We start from the raw sequence: 17,829 nt of genomic DNA, 5'->3' as shown, positions 1-17,829 counted from the left end.
TCCTTGTGTGTCCAATCACACTTGGCCAATAAAAATTCTATTCTATTCTATTAGATAAGTAAAGATAAAAAGTAAGAGGGACAGGGATGGTAGGCACAGTGGTGCACTTATGCACGCCCCTTACAGACCTCTTAGAAAGGGGGAGAGGTCCATTGTAGATAGTCTAAGGCTAAAGGTTTTGGGATTAGGAGTAGAAACCACAGAATCAGGTAGTGCATTCCAGGCGTTGATTATTCTGTTGCTGAAGTCGTATTTTTTGAAGTCAAGTTTGGTTAGATTATTGGTTAGATTAACGGTTAGATTATTGCAAGTGCTCTATATGGGGCTATCCCTGAAGACTGGTCCATAATGCAGCTGCATGAGCTGTTGTGGATGTACCTGGGTACACTCACATTACAGCAATTCTCTGCGGACTGCACTGGCTCCCAATTGGTGTCCAGGCGCAATTCAAGGTGTTGGTCATTACATTTAAAGCCCTATATGGCTTAGGGCCAGACTATCTTTGAGGCTGCTTTCTACCACATAGCTCCCAGTTACCGATAAGGGCCCACAGAGTTGGTCTTGTCTGGGTCCCGTCAGCTAAACAAAGTTACATAGAAACATAGAAGATTGAAGGCAGAAAAAGACCTCATGGTCCATCTAGTCCGCCCTTATACTATTTCCTGTATTTTATCTTAGGGTGGATATATATTTACCCAGGCATGTTTAAGTTCAGTTACTGTGGATTTACCAACCACATCTGCTGGAGGTTTGTTCCAAGCATCTACTACTGTTTCAGTAAAATAATATTTTCTCACGTTGCTTCTGATCTTTCTCAGAACTAACCTCAGATTGTGCCCCCTTGTTCTTGTGTTCTCTTTCCTATTAAAAACACTTTCCTCCTTCCTGAACCTTATTTAACCCTTTAACATACATTATTTAAATGTTTCCATCATGTCCCCTCTTTCCCTTCTATCCTCTAGACTATACAGATTGAGTTCATTAACTCTTTCCTGATAAGTTTTATGCTTAAGATCTTCCACCATTTTTGTAGCCCATCTTTGGTCCCGTTCAATTTTATCAATATGTTGGCTGCCGGGCCCGCGTGGGGTGGCCTTCTCTGTGGCTGCACTGACTCTTTGGAACCAGCTATCTCCTAAGATCCAGACTACCCCCATCATACTGTAAGCTGTAAAGACCTGGCTTTTCCATCAGGCCTGGAGCCGTTGATCTGATAGTACACATTGAGATCTGGCCATTATTGACATTCATGGCTTTTAAAAATGTTTTAATTGTTTTTAATTGTTGGTTTTAAATTGCTTAAATTGTTTTTAGGGCTTTTGATATCATTTTGTATGTTTCATTTTTGGGTTGTGAGCTGCCCAGAGTTGGGCGGCATACAAATCCGAACAAATAAATGAATGAATAAATAAAAGATTCCAGTTCTGGCAACTGGTTTGCTTGCTGACAGCTTACGGTAACTTTACTATCCAGGGTTCTGGCTCTCTGTGACATACATGCTGAATCATAAACCAATCTTGAGAAAAATAGGTGGGGTTTTTTTTGATTAAAGGAAAGAAAGCGAGGAACCAGGGTTCCTTCTCAAACAGCATTACCACTGCTGTCCTAGCTGACACATTACTTTTTAAACATTTTTTTTGCTGTGTTTTTATTTATAATTGTTTATATTGATTGATTATTGCAATGGTTTGGTTAAATAGTTTCCATTAAGCCACTTTGGGGAAATTATCACCTCAGAGGTGATTGTAAATAAATAAAGATAATGAACTGACAAATGAAGGTGAATATATTTGTCTTAAGATAATGCTGCAGCATCCGATCTGGTTCCAGAAGATTTTTTGGACTTTTCAGGGAATTTCTCTCTAGCAATGTGTGTGTTGTTTACTGTGTTGTATGTATAGTGCCTGTTGTAAGTGGCGTTTTAGATGTTGATTGGGTGGGTTGATGGCTGGCTATTGTTTGCTTGTCCTGCTGAGCCAGTAGTGGGTTTCACTTACCTTTGCTACTGATTCTTGGACAGGAGTGTGCGGGTGCATGCGCTTTGCATGTGTGCTATGCTTCTGCACATGCACAGAGCATTTTTGATGACATATGGGCAGGTGGATGGAGCCTCCCATCGTTACCTCTTACGGTTCAATTGAACTGGTGCAAATCGGTAGCAACTCACCTCTGTGCTAAGCCCTTCCCTTCTATGTAATTGATAGGCTGGTGGTAAATCAGCACTCCTGGTGACTGAAAAGGGGCTTGTTTCCCAGACTTCAATAATTTCCCTGACTGTTTTTGTACCCCTCATCCAACAATCTTCATAGCTGCAAAATTGAGTATGTGTTCATTGCAGGGTGAAGCTTCCAATGAGTTCAGGTCTCCTCGTCTGACTGCTTATTTCTGTACTTGCAATCTGGTTGTTAGCTTCCTCTCCATCTGTCCTACATAGTCATAAAGGCAATCCATGCAGGGGATTCAGTAGATTACATTGGAGTTATCTTCCACTTCCAAGTGACATTTACAATGCATAATTTGTCCTTGTATGGTAGCTTTAGGCAGTGTGTGATGCCCACTGAGATCTTCACAGCTGTATTGTACAGCTTCCGAAATGTTTTTGATATATGGCAGAGTGTGCCGTGTGGTTGGTCTTGTACCTTGTTTCTTCCTTTCTCTCCCTACCATGTTGTGCAGTGAATAATGAATTGACAACAGAAGTTTGGTTTATGTGGTACATTTACGTTAAACTAAAATAAATGTGTTCAGTTTTCAATATGTCATGCAAAATCTGTTTAGAAAGTCATGCAAAATTAATTCTATGAAGTAAACACATAAAATTGGTAACAATCAATCATGGGCTTATTTTTCTGTAACTGCTTCTCTTGCACAAAAAAAAAAAGAAAATAAAGTGTAAGTAATATATGAAAGAAGGCGTGATATAGTGATTAAGGCTTCAGGTTAAAACTGGAGGATGGGGCATTATTTAATTCCTCAAAAGCACAAACCCAGTGGGATGACCATGGATTAATCACTCTCTCAGTCCTAGGAAAGAGGCAATAGTAAACCACTTCTGAAATTTATTGCCAAAAAAGCCCCTGCAGGACTTCTATGGGCAGTCTCCCATAATCAAATACGATTGCACAGGAAAAGAAAGTAAGATATAGTACTTAAAAATAAGGTTAGGTTCTTAGGTGTGATATCCTAAGCAAGATTTCTAAACCTAATATGAAAAGAAAGAGTTTATAGATCACAGACTCACTTGCCCATATCAATTTAAATATTCTTCCCATACGGCTGTCCAGCTTTCTGTTCATTGTATTTGGACAGGATGCGTTACATCTAATCCTGGAGACTTTAAGTACTTCATGGGCAGTAGGTATTCTTCACATTTTTGATATGGCTGAACTGTAGTACTACTCCTTCAAGCAGCATTGTATGGTACTGAACAAAATAATGCATAAAAGTAGTGTCATCTTTATTGTTACCCTTCTGCATCGGTACCTTTCTTCATTTCTCCTGTGCTGCACCATCTCTCCAAATCTAGGGAATCTTGTATTCTTCCTTGGTGAACTATCCCAAATTTCACCTTATTCATATGTTGAGAGTGTTTCACTTAATAATTTTGTGTAGCCAGATTGGCTTCTGCTATATACCATTTTATGTCATTGTATTTTTAGTCTCTCATTTTTAAATTAAATCCTAGAAATTTTTAATTTACCTTCCCATTAGCTACCATGGGTATGGAAACATAGTTACCATTGCTTAAATGAAGTCCAAAGTTCAATGGCACTCAGTTTTGGATTCCCTTAGTTTCAAGAAATGGAGCTGTAAATATACATTTTTTCCCCATAGATCTATGTCCTTTTTCTGTTATTGGTTAAAATCAAATCAAGGGTAGCTTAATTTGAAAACTATTGAAAATTCTGATCATGAAAGGGCAGGAAGTTTATTTAATTTAAATTATTTAAAATTTATGATCATTACTAAGTTGTGCATCTTTGACATATTTGTAGGGATTTTTTGGAAAACATTTATGTCTCTTTTTTTAATCAGTAGCAGATGTTAGCAGTAATATTACTGTTATTTTAACCCAGATGCTTCCAAAAGCATTCTTCTTTTAATTTATTCACTGATCTGGATATTGCAACATTTTCTCTATTATGTAGCTTAGATCCTATTACTATTAGATCCTTATCATTGCAGCAGTGACTACGGTAATGGACACTCTAGTTTATCATAATAAAAGTTACTTCATTAGTTTTTACCAAATATGATCCAGGTATGTAACTGTATCAACTACATGAGTTATCTCTGAGTACTGATGGTTTTGACAGGAATTCTAGTCCTACCAGCAAGACTGTTTCATAAAATTATCAGAATTCATGAACCTACAGGATTTATAATTTTAATATATCTATATTTTGTTGGAAGAAAAAAAATGCAAATTTGATTTCCCAGGGAACACAATTAGGGGATACTGTTGATGTACTAGAAAAATCAACATTTTTTCTAGAAGTGCAAATAATTAAGAATGTGTATGCAGATTCTCAACATCCAGGTCATGGTTGTCCCAAAGGTGCTTTTCAAAAGGCAACCAGATTTTCTTGTGTTCCTTAAAAATATTTTGCTACTCATCCAACAAGCTTCTTCAGTTCTGACTGGTGGGTAATGAAGATATAAAAGAATATAAATCCTCCCATGCCCCACCATTCAGTCAGAACTAAAGAAGCTTCTTGAATGAAAAGTGGAACGTCTTAAAAGAAAAAAAATGCAATCCAGTTGCCTTTTGAAAACATCTTTGGGATGATCTCTGGAGTCCTGGTAAAAAGTACTATGTATAAAAACATGAAAAGCGAAGTCTACAGTGACTATATCACAAGTATCAAAGGGGAATCAAGGAGGCCAGAGAAACTGTGATCCTTGAAGGATTTTTTGTTTTGGCCACTATTGTCCACAGTGCTTGCTAGCAAAGAGAAAGGCTTTCAGATGTATAATGTGCAATGATACATGGGATTTGTGTAGTGGACGGCTATCAAATTTTGTACTGCGACAGTGGCCGTGGCTTATGCAGGACGCCCTACATTTTCTTTCAACATCTTTCAGTGCAAATTGGGTACTCTGGGGTGGAGCTCCATTTTTGCGACCCCATTGCATCCCCCCGTTTGGGCAGTAGCCCACCCGTGGATTTGCGCAATGAAATCTTTTGTCCATAAAGTTGCTGGGTCTCCTTTAATACTGCATCTATGTGTTCTTACATATACAGCAATCCTACCAAATTCCCCTTTACTTATGGCATTGTAATATTTATCTTAATAAAGCAGAACTGAAGTTGATAATTTTTATGAAACTAAGAATACCCTATAAATATTAGACTGTATAAATGTCTTCAAACAAGGTTGATCTTGTTTTAGTTACTTTGTATGGTGTGGACTATGTATCAACAAAAAACAGACAAAATGCTATTGTTGCAAATAGGCAATAACACTTTATTTTTTCTTCCACTGAATTTGCAGCCTGTCCAAAAAGAAAATTCATCAACTCTGAATTACCATTGTGGATTTTGTTCATATTCTAGTAAAGAATACCAGTTTTCTGAACCAATTAATTTGCTTTTCCTAGGATTTTTACTTGTTAATCCCTTTAGAGGAAAGTGTTCCATACATTATATAGAAATTCTGTACATTTTAAGTGTTTATGTTCATCACAGCATGTTTCTTAATCATTTGGTTAGAATTGTAGTCTTTCAGTATATTTGCTGCAAGTCATAATATTGTTTCTTGCCTTGCAAAACGATAATGTAGCTCTAACTTTATTATACAAACAACTTCTTGTTTCCTGAAGGAGGCCAATCTTGGATATACAGCACTTTTTGCTGGTATATTTTATCAATTTGCTTTTCCAGTTACTCCAAGGTAAGCCATTCTTCAGCATACTTTAAACTTAATATAGCTTCTTATATGAGTGTTGCAGGTACAACACAAGATTTCAGGATTTTGTTCCGAATATGAAACATCCTTGCCTGTTTTGAATGTTAGCAATCAATCTTCTAATACTCCTAAACACTGTAAGTGGACTAATGTTTGGGGTAGTTGATTGAGCTATTTTTTAATCTTTGTTTCAGCTTAGCCAAAGTGCCTGTGCATGTCACATCTCTTGTAACATTGTTACTTATATAACCAAAAAGAACACCAGACCTTTTCTTTCTTTAACCTGCCTTCAAACTTACCTTTAGGACTATACAAAAATATCAGGAAAGAACAAATTGATCCTACAGAAACTACCCTGGAGTATTCAGAAAGCCAATAGTTTTATTATTTTTTAAAAGAAAATAAAGTCTTTAAGAATCAAATAGCTTAGATAGTAAATGGAATATTAGATTATTAAACTGTTCCCTACAATCTATTGGCTGACCAAACTACGTATTTTATTTATACACAAGGGAAAGACCTTTCCTTTTGTGAGTGTGTTACTAACTAATGCTTATCTGAATATTTTTTTTCAAATTGCTTATCTGAATAGTCCCCCCCCCTCAAAGGACCTTTTACTGTTTTAAAATTGTTTAAAATTTTTAGTGCTTGAGCCTATTTTTGCATTTTAACTTTTAGTAATACTGTATACAACATGAACTACCAGTATTACTAGGGCCTAGAATAGAAAAACAAGGGACTGCAGCTGTTTTGAAGTTATTTGAAATGTTTAAGGGGTTTTTGTTCTTAGGATGGAAGGAATATTTCAACACTCAAGATACAAAGCTTCAGGTAGAGCTATTTTATTCCAAACTGGAAACACAACACGTTTATTGTTTGAAGAAATATTTCCTTTTTCCTCGTTATCAAACTTATTAAGGCAATACTGATGACAAAAATCCTGGTATAGTGGAACCTCGGCTAGTGAACGTCTTCAATAGTGAACATTTTGGATAACAACCAAAAATTTCATTAAAAATTTGCACCAGATACCGAACAGCCACGTCACCCACACGTGACCGACCAGAAAGCAACAGAAAACGGAAGTCACCCCCAATTTTACAATGCAACATGTTTTCATGAGGTGTATCACAGATTTTTTTCCCCTCTCCCACCCAACACATTGTTCCTCACTTCCACCTTCTCTCTTTACCTCTTGTCTTTCTGCCTTCGTCTCTCTCTCTCTTGGGGAATCCTCGCCAGGGGCTCCGGGAGGCTCCGCTCCACACCCAGCAGCAAAGTGTCGCTTTGGCAGGGATAATGCAAGTGCGCCACTGAGTTAACTGGCGATAACTGCCAAGGCGGCTCCGGTGGCTTCCCTTTGAGGGCAGTGGCAGCGGAGGCCTGGGGCATGGATGTGACGTTCCCGGCATGCTGCTCCTCGAAGGGAAGCCGCCGGAGCTGCTTCAGCAGATGCTGCTGCCGCTGGGAGAAGCTAACTCAGCGGCGCACCTGCCTTGTCCCTGCCAAAGCGACACTTTGCTGCTGGGTGCGGAGCGGAGCCTCCAGGAGCCCCGAGCGAGGATTCCCCAAGAGAAAGAGAGAGAGACGAAGGCAGAAAGACAAGAGGTAAAGAGAGAAGGTGGAAGTGAGGAACAATGTGTTGCGAGGGGGGGGGGAAATCCGTGATGCACCTCATGAAAACATGTTGCATGTTTCCCCAAGAGAGAGACGAAGGCAGAAAGATGAGAGGTAAGGGGGGGGGGGGGGGACAATGTGTGTGTGTGTGTTTAAAATCCTATTTCACAGATTTTCATTTATCGTGGGTGGCCCTGGAATGGATAAATGAGGGATCACTGTATTAGTGAGTCAACAGGGGCTGGGAACCAATTCCTTTATTTCTTATGGGGAAAATTGTTTTGGATACCGAGCATTTCGGGTACCGACCAACTTTCCAGAACAGATTGTGGTTGTTAGCTGAGGTTCACTGTATATATTTGGATATTTTATTTCAATATAGTACAAGTGGACTAGGATAAAAATGACGTAAGAAATTAGTTTTAAATGTTTCATTATGGAATGATGATTGTGCTACAAAGAACAAATGTCATGCACAAATATGAAAACTAAAACAAGAAAAAAAATGATTGGATGAGCACTGAGCTCAAAATTATATTAAGTTGAGTAGGATAACTTCCAGTATCGTGGAGTGGAATATTTATGGATTTATAGCAATAATTTTAATAAACCACAATAATTTACTTGTTTACTTGCAAGTAAGTGCAACTTTAATTTATCATACTTTAACTAAATGGAGTTTGGACACAATAAACTCCAATATAAACTGTTCAAATTACATAACATCCAAATGACTCATATTTTGATTCAGAGGCTTTTGGGAATAATGGATACCCTTAAATCTACTAAAATTGGGTGTCATTGTGAATTGTGTTAAGTAGAATTTAATCTTTTGTAAAATGTTTACAATTATATCATTCAATATACTGTACTGTATATACCGTATTTTTTGGAATATAAGACACACCTTTTTCCTCCGTAAAAGAGGCTGAAAATTCAAGTGTGTCTTATGCCCTGAATGTAGCTTTTTTTAAAGGTTTTCCCCCCAGCTCCAACTAGGGGCTAAAGATTTTCCCAGCTCTTACCTTGCAGGTTCTTTGTGAAGAATGTTTTCCAAGCTCTAAGTTTTTGCAGTGTTTTTTCATTGCTCTAACTTGCTCCAAATGTTTATTTCCAGCCCTAACCAGGTGCCAACGATGTTCCCAGCTCTTGCTGGCTTACAAGCTCTTTCATTGTTACTCTCTTTGAATAAGGTTTTTTAAAAGCCCTAACCAGGGGATAAAATAATGTGCTGAAGCAGACCAGACTAAAGATGCTAGCCAGATGAATATCTGGTAAGCAGATTCTTTCCCCTATATTCCTCCCCAAAAACTAAGGTGCGTCTTATATTCCGATGTGTCTTATATTCCAAAAAATACGGTATATATAATATATATAGCTAGAACTTTTGAAATATATTAAAGTGACATATATTAAAACTTGTTGGAAAATGTGCTGAATAAACTAAGTATCTATTTTTGTACTTATTTTAAAGATATGAGTACTCAATAAATTATGAAAAGTAACACTTTAGCTTTAGCAAAAGCACTTAAGACTTATATACCACAATGCTTTATAGCTCTTTTTGGGAAGTTTAAAATGTCAGTATATTGCTCCCAATAATCTGAGTTTTCATTTTACCGCCTTCGGAAGGCTGACTCCACCCTGAGCTTTCTATCAAGGTCGAACTCCAGGCTGTGGGCAGTGTTTGCCTGCAATGCTGCATTCTAACCTCTGCACCATTAGGGCTCTTGAAAAATAAATTATCACATTTAACAAAACCAAGTAAACACAGAACTAATTCCAATAGATTACAAGTAACTGTAATGGCCAAAACCACTAACATGTCAAATAGAAGCATATTTTGACTTTTCTTAATGATAAAACATCCATTTTTTATAATAGCTTGACCTTTTTAAAACCACTTCCTCTGATTATTACAACACTGCACTTACAGTGGTTACTGTTATAAGGCTAAAACTAACGTACTTTTATAAGGCTAAAACTGAATGGTTCTCTGAGGGGACGTAATCTCCTACTATTAAGGCTAGGAAGAGAATGGCCTCATTTCCATTAATACAAACAGGTAGAAGTAAAGGGCATCTAGACAAGGTCCTTTTCCTAAACTCTGGACGAAATAAATGCTGTAATTATGGTTGGTTTTTATGTTCTGCAATGGAATAATCTTTTGACTACATGGCTTCAATTGTACTTACAATAAAGCAACTTTCTGTCATCATTGAAAGTTTCTATAGTAATACAGTGTGAGTAAAAGCTTATGATTTATCGCTATTTACAGAGTAAAATATTTAGCCACAAATTAACTCTGTAATTTGTTTTCTAATTATTGTAGTTTTTGGACTATAAGATGCACCTAGATTTAGAGGAAGAGAAAAATAAAGCCATGTCCCCTGTTTTCACCTCCATGACCCTCAGAAGCACTTTGCAGGCCAAAAACAGACCCATTTTGGCCTCCCAAACGATCTACGTGTCCAGTTTTCACCAAAACCACGCCCATTTTTTGGTGTGCAGAGTGCTTCTGGGGGCCAAGAAGGGCAAAGCGTTACCCAGGGAGGACTTAGGAGCCCCAAAATGAGACCATATACTCTGAAAAATACAGCATATAATAGGTAGTAGGCAATGAACATATAAACTGGACGTGTGGTTCCAGACCTGCAAAAGACCCTATAATTTTCTCTTTTTTATTTCATAATACTTATTCTATCCCTTTCTTTGAAGAAAGGCTTCTATTCTAGCCTTTGTTCAAGGATCCTGTACTTGAGCTGGACAGTGTGTGTGTATACTGTTATTATTGACAAAAATAACATTTTAGATACTCCATTATTTCAAAGCCTATTAAATGAAGTTTATTATATCTTCTCTTCAGTGAAAGATATCATGCCTGTATTGTAAATGAGCAACTAAATTCAAACATCAAAGGCACAATACTTCAGCATTTCACTGATTGATCACAAAACACATATTGAATTCTTCCAATAAAGCATTTGGAGCATTTTGGCTAATTTATAATATAAAATACAAAACTATTTTTTGAATCTAATGTTCAAAAACATTTTGTTGATCATGTTTCTTATTAAACTTACATGAAACACATTAACATATATAATACAGAAGAAATCAAATGGAAGATCTATGTACAAAATTGAACAATTAATCTTTACAATTTTTTTCATTTTTTCCTGATCTTCTATTTGTACCTACCTAAACCATATTGAGATTGTATGAAAGAACATCTCTTTAACATAATAAATGCCTTTGATATTATACAAATAGTAGCAACATTTAAATATAGCAAAAACAGTTTTAGACACAGACCAGTACAAATTTAGGTGCATTTACCACTTTTATTTTACTATGCAGAAACATACATTCGCCATGTATTGTGATGAAACTGACAGCATAAAGAACATAGGATCCCTTTAAACTGATGTGATAATAAAAATGAAATAATGTTTTGCAAGTGTTCTGTACAGTTTAAGGCTTAACTCTGAGCTAAGTAAGGAACACAGACTAGGCTTGCAAAAGAAACATTTTTCTCGGAGAGTGGACAGGACTTGGTTTTGAAAAATCACATTTTGAGATGAACATATCTGAGATGCTAAGGAAAATATACATTTTATTTAAAATAATCACAATGCAAATTTATAGATTGAGACTTTAGAAAAGTGACAGCAGGATTTCTAACTTTAACAATTCTAAAAATCATTAGCTATTAAGGGTTCCAAATCAGATAAACAAAGCATATTTTATAAGCATTTAAATAAGATTAGAGATTCACCATTGTTTATATAACAAGAATAAAACCAAATTATAACAAGTATATGATTCAAGTTATTTGTTGAATAAAGTATGTTATTGGCACATCTAATGTAATAAAACATATATATATAGTACCTGTACAGCTTCTACTATTGTAGTGTGATCTTGATTTCCCCTAAACAAACTTTGTGCAACCCAAGAAACTTGTGTTTAGACTTTCAATAATAGTAAAGGCATGAGCTGTTTTATGTGTAGCATAATATAATTTTTTTAACTGTTGATGAACGTGCCATTTAGATGTAAAGTTGATTTAGGAAAATAAAAATGCTGCTTTTTGTAATTTGTTGTTTCATGCAATTATTAGATTATTAAAGCTGATTCAAATTGCTGTATCTGGGGAATTTCTGCCAGTGTCCTTAATTAGCAATTAAAATCAAAATCTTCCATATTGAAAATTTCTCTGGAGAGATGCAAGTCAGCTGGGTTAGAACCAAGACTCCATATAGGCTCTGATATTCCCATTGGTGAAATTCATAAGAAAGCTACTCTAATCCTGCAGTAGAAAGAGTATAGTTAAATTCCATCAATAATAAATATAAAATAGTAAATAAAGTCACAAAAAGAATTGCAAATATTTCTATACAAAAGAACTCTTACGCAATGAGTCATAAACATAGTAAGTTGAGTTCAGATCTCTATTTTCTGAAAATCTATACTATTATATTGATGGTCCTCTTTAATGAGAGCCTTTATAATGGCAAATCTATACGTATTCATAAAAAAATGTTCCAGATTAAATTATTGGCATCTGTAGTGAAAGGACATCAAATATAGGAAGTAGAAAGATTTGATATTTGGGATCACTAGCAGAGTGATTATTACTGGTCATGTAGAAAAGGCTTTGATTCAATGTAAGTTAATAACATAGGTAACATCCCTATAAAAATAACTGCTATATGTATTTGTAATTCCCAAATGTTCTTCTATAAACAATTCCATAGATTTCAACTGTTATTCAGGCTCTTCTCATACTCCAAGACTCATCTTTCTTTATTCCTCCTTCTCTTGTTTTCAACTTCCTCACATATTGTTAAGCTACAGCAACTGATTTTTGAAAATGCTAATGGTGTCATGCAGTAACACATACTGTAATTTATATTGACATGAATAAAACTTGTTTGAAATTAAGATTATACTAGTAGTTCAATCAAAATAAAAGCCATCTCTTCTATTTTACACACAATATTCAACTTTTGTATTGCTAAAAGTTGCAATAGCAGGTTAGTATGCGAAACATATTCTAGCACATGCATAAAGTAACTGCATTTAACACTCCAATGCTAATTTTGCAAGAATTTGCCGGCATGCCTTTATTCAATCACAGCAGCAAAATATTGAATGTTATTGTCTCCTTTTAAGAAACAATCATAAAAATTGTCAAACCTTATTAGGAAATTTAGAAAATGAACAGTTTAAAAAAAGATTCATTAACAAACAACATTGCAGTCAAAACATAAAATATTGGTATTTCAGTTCAACATAACTTGCAAGCTTTCTCAGGCAGTATTTTACAATTAGAGAAAATGCTTCCTTTGCCCACAAACTCTGCATAAGCAATCTTCAGGACTGTCAACTTACAGAGCTACTTCATGGAAAATGCATAGCAACTAGCAAGCAGACACAAGCAAATGGGTTTCTCCTATTTCTCTAACTGGCATTAATATAAAAAAAAATGTTAACTACTCCATAAAGTTAATCTAAATAGCCAAATTGTTCTTCTTCTTTTTTGTACAAAACATAGTACCAATGCCAGAAAGAATAAATAGAAAGGATTAATGATGGGTTCAGGGAGAAGGAATGGTCTTTGTTACATGCCAGTCTGTGAGTGCCTGGAAAAAATCTAGTCCTCTTACCTGTAGTCAATCCTCCCCATCTTCTGGTGTGATTTCTGTCTCTTTATGTACCACTACTTTGGTCACTGACATGTCAGGGTGCTGCTCTTTGGCCTCTTTAATTGCCTGAGCCAGCGCCTAGCATAAGGAAACCACAGAAGGGCAGAAAGGAAAAGGGGGTGGAACATGCATGATCAGTAGCAAGGTGAAGAGAGAGTCATGATTAAATTTACAATTTCCAAATGAAGAAATGTGACTCAAAATAGACATTTTACATTTGAACCGAATTGCAATATATTTTAAAGACCTGCTGACACTAAAACATACTTTTAGGTTTACATAAAATAGACTACTTTGGAGCTAATTTTAGAAGCTTACATATCATACCTGATCGTGGTCAATGTCTGCATCACCCGTTATCACAATTCGCTTTTCAATTCTTGTCTCTGAAATGCCTCCTTTCACTGTCTTAAAGGGGGAAAAAAATAACTAAGGCTTCAAGATACTGTCGTCAAAGGTACTTTTTCCCCTCTCAGAAATTAGAACATTTTTGCCTCTATGTTCCATGCTTCCTTTTTAAAGGCAGCTTGCTAAACACAAAATGGCACTCTGCATTTAAATAATACATGTGATTGATATGCTGTTTAATTTTCAGAATACAAAATGTGAAAGTGAACCATGTGCATGTGTGATAGAAATAAGTTTCTGATCTCAAAGGTTAAAAAAAAGATAGAAAGTTACATCATGAACGACACTTTTTGGAATTTATTGGATAGATGTATCACCAGACATTTAAAAAATGATAGTTATCTATTTATGCTGATGATGCAATACTCTGAAAAGCGCATTAATGCATATGATTTGGATATATGCCCCAGGAAATTCTGTAAGGATTTAATGTTCTTAATATTGTTAAAGGAATTAAAACTTAAAAGATGTAAGTGTGTTGTTGAATATTATTCCTAAGTTGGTTTATAAAGAACTTTGGATGAGGTTTTAATTTAAGTTTTTAATTTATTGTAAAGCATATATATATATATATATATATATATATATATATATATATATATATATATATATATATATATATATATATATATACACACATATACATATACACATATACACATATATATATATATATATATATATATATATATATATATATATATATATATATATATATATAAACACACACACACACACACACACACACACACACACATATATTAAAAAGACTAAGCCATAAAAAGCAAACCTAGTTATGGCTTCTCTTCCATGGTGAACAAGTAAATGATTACTTCCATTGCTATCTTCCTCATATATTTAAATATTTAAGAATAAACCTATGCCTATTTTAAATAAAACAAATTATTGATACACCTACTTTGGTGATATGTGTAGTAGTTGTAGTACTAGTAGTTTCAGAAGTAATAGTCTGTGCACTCATCAGAACTCCTGGGTCAGAGTCAGCACTAGAATCCACCTAAGAAAAAAAAATGAAATGATAAATGCATTTAACATTGGAGTTATTTCTATAAAGTTGGCAAACATTCTATTATGTAAATTTCTTTCAATAGTCTTTCAAATTGTCCACTTGTCTAGGACTGCGTACCAGACAAAAATGACTACTAGCAATGTTGTATGCATCTTTTATTCTTTAATCTATCTGTTTATTCATTGCAAAGGTACCTGTCATGTATTCAATATTTTAATGTTCTTACACTAACAACTTGTTCAACCAATATTTAAAAATATTTACATCATGCGAACCAATGATCTATTATTTTAAAAAAAAATAAGATTGGAATGGAATGTTGGTCCTACCTGATATGTCCATTCTCGTAGGTGTGAAGCTATCATCCAGAAAGGGTTGACCTCATCCCATCCTGGATGATAGCTCCACTCATGATGGAGAATTGGTCTTAAACCATTATTAGAGGATTTTAATTCCAAATTTAATTTAATTTTTCAGTGCAAATGTTGTTTGTAGAATATGCTTGTTTTTCTAATCTTTTTATTTTAGTACCTTACCTCTGATGATTCATATGTAATAGTTTTTGTTTCAGTATGGACAACTGGTACTTCTTTCATAGAAATTTCCAATTTCTCTCCACCTGGAGAAGTACTGTCAAAACTGACTGCCTCAGTCTTCATAATGGTTGACTGTTCCAATGAAATGTAAACGTAGGAGACATTAAAATTGTTTGATCTTCTAGTATTCCAGAGTAAAATGTAAATGAATCCTCGTGCATAAAAAGAAATATCTTAAAAGTATACAAATTTACACCTAAATAGCATTTTTACCATTATTTATATTAAATTGAGAACATATTTAAATAGTATATATTTTCTCTGTGTAGGTTATTTTTCTTTAAATAGTTATAACAGGGTTGAAAAGACTGCATATATGGCAGTTTACAATTAGAATATTCTAATAAATCAATTGGGAAATGTTTAAATAATTTCACAGGTAGTAATTTTTCCATGAAAGATAGTACTTCACTCCTTGCTCTAATAAAATATGTTCTAGTATCAGCATTAAGCTGTATTTCTAAGTCCAAAATGCTTCTTAAAGAGTGCATATGATGCTAAAAAGTAAATTAAAAAATAAATGTAAAAATTATCATTGCAACAAATATCAAGACGCATGCATGTAAAGAAGCACTGTGTTGCTTCCTGGTTAATTTTTAAAATGTTCAATGTGATCTGCAAAGAGCCCCAGGAGTTAAATGGAAAACAAGCTTTGTTTTTAACATCTGCATGTATACCAGTTGGGCGAGATGGAAGAAAATGAAGCAGCAGATAACACTATGAAAAAGAATTTCTGCATCCAGCTTTGGGTGCACATGTGCTATTTTACATTAAGTTAGACGTTCATCTTTATTCACACATCAAGGGAAGCCCTGGCTGTACTCACAACTACAATTATTCAGGCTGCTAGCCATAACCATAGAGTAACCATGACACCACATTTAAATTTCATACTAAACCAAATAGTGACAATTAATGAAATGGAGAAGTTGAGCTTGCAAGCCATACAAGTGAAGAACAAACACACATGAAGCTGCCTTAAGAAACAAACTGCTCACAATAACAATGTTAGATGCATTGCTTAACTTCCTTAAAGAAGTATATGGTAGTTTATCTTTTTGTTCAGAATTAGCAAATTAAATGTGTTTCATTACCTCAAAAAGAGGTTTGCTTTCTTGGATATTCAAAATATGGGCTGATTTACTCTGCTCCTCTTCTAGGTCATGAGAAATGGTAGCAGTTTCTTCCTGTTGGCTTGCAGCTTTTTCCTCTTTAGCCCCCTCAGTGATAGCAGAGCCCTCTTTCCCTTTGATGCTAGAAGCCACATGAGATATTGTCTGTGCTGTAGCATCTAGCTGAAGGCCAGCCAATTTAGCAGCATCCTCACTTGCATGCAAACTCATCACATGTTTCTCCTTGACTATTAAATTTTCCTGCACAACCTTCTTGATGGCTTCCTGCTGTTCCTCCTCTGCTTTCTTTTCCTCGTCAGCTTTTGTTTCTGTTCGCTGCAGGAAAGGCAAGTTAATATTAAACGTTAATGAATAAAATCTACTATTAAAGACCGTCAAACTTGATCAAGGGTTTGGTTTGCATGCTTTTATTTTGTGTGCAGGTGATCCAAGCGGTCAGAAATTCCATGTGATTTCTGTTATAAGGACTACGGTTCTGAAGAAACCTCAGTTTGAAGGGCAAAATATGATTTAGATTTACACATGGCATGCTTGGACTACCTATTAAAATATAAAATGCTTCAAAAGTAACACAAATCGGATCCTGCTGTAGCATGATCATGTGATCAGGAAAAAGATGGAAGTGCCTTAAGATGTACCTGACATGTACGTTCACATCCTTGCATGTTCCAAATTATATTCTGCCCTTTAAATCTGGATATCTGCATATCATTAATAAATACGAAGTCCAATTTTATCTTTCATACACTTAAATTATATCTCAAGAATAACAAACTAACTACTACCTCCCATTTCTGAATTTCTTCAAGTTTAAATGTACAGTTTTATGAAGGGATGTGCATTAATATTTTCCATGAAGATCCTAAAGGTGTGCAAAATATTAAAGGAAAACTCCGTGTTTAAAATAATACTAGGACCCATCAAGAGATAACCACTAAAATCTAAAGATGAATCAGATGGCCACCTGTGCCCAGCTATGTGAAGTAGCTGTAACCCCTCCTATGAACTCAGTTGGTTTTCTTGCAGATTCTATTAATGTGAAGATACCAGAATCATCCAAAGTTTTTTCATCGGAGAGTTGTTTTGTCTAAACAGACAGAGAAATATATAGTCATAGGCATATGGACACAGAAAGAGAAACAGACACACACAAAGTTTATGTTAATTGACACAAGGACAAAGGAGAGGAGGAAATGTGGCAGGGTTACAAAGAGAAAATAATGGAAAATAAATTAGCACAAGTCTGTACTGAACACAAGCAGTAATACAAACAAGCAAGTGGTTAGCACTAGGATTCTGCTGGTCTTGTAAAGCATTATTTTCTCTTCAAAAACAAGCAATAGAAGCATACTACATTTCAGTAAGACTGATCTTTAGTTTAAATGCCTAATGTCAGCTTTGTACTGTGTTAATTGACTTAAATCA

General features: G+C 35.1%; 1 protein-coding gene across 7 annotated transcripts in view; it reads right to left on the bottom strand.

Moving 5' to 3' along the window:
* Positions 1–10,850: 10,850 nt before the first annotated feature.
* EPB41L3 (erythrocyte membrane protein band 4.1 like 3) overlaps positions 10,851–17,829 on the bottom strand; it is a 157,886-nt gene continuing 150,907 nt past the window's right edge. For 4 of the 7 annotated variants that reach the window (XM_070747579.1, XM_070747573.1, XM_070747574.1 and 1 more), the window contains exons 17-22: positions 16,366–16,719; positions 15,212–15,343; positions 14,565–14,663; positions 13,565–13,645; positions 13,199–13,315; positions 10,851–11,838 (exon numbers count right to left, since the gene is read on the bottom strand). In XM_070747579.1, the coding sequence (XP_070603680.1) occupies positions 13,205–13,315; positions 13,565–13,645; positions 14,565–14,663; positions 15,212–15,343; positions 16,366–16,719 (777 nt within the window). In that variant the 3' untranslated portion in view covers positions 10,851–11,838; positions 13,199–13,204. Of the gene's footprint in view, positions 11,839–13,198; positions 13,316–13,564; positions 13,646–14,564; positions 14,664–15,211; positions 15,344–16,365; positions 16,720–17,368; positions 17,492–17,829 lie in introns of all 7 variants that reach the window. The other 3 variants (XM_070747580.1, XM_070747578.1, XM_070747576.1) reach the window with 3 other exon arrangements.

The sequence above is a fragment of the Erythrolamprus reginae genome, chromosome 3 (assembly GCF_031021105.1).
Source record: "Erythrolamprus reginae isolate rEryReg1 chromosome 3, rEryReg1.hap1, whole genome shotgun sequence".
NCBI classification, from domain to species: Eukaryota; Metazoa; Chordata; class Lepidosauria; order Squamata; family Dipsadidae; genus Erythrolamprus; species Erythrolamprus reginae.
Note: the sequence above shows the minus strand (reverse complement) of the source record. Positions and strands in the feature narration are given on the sequence as shown.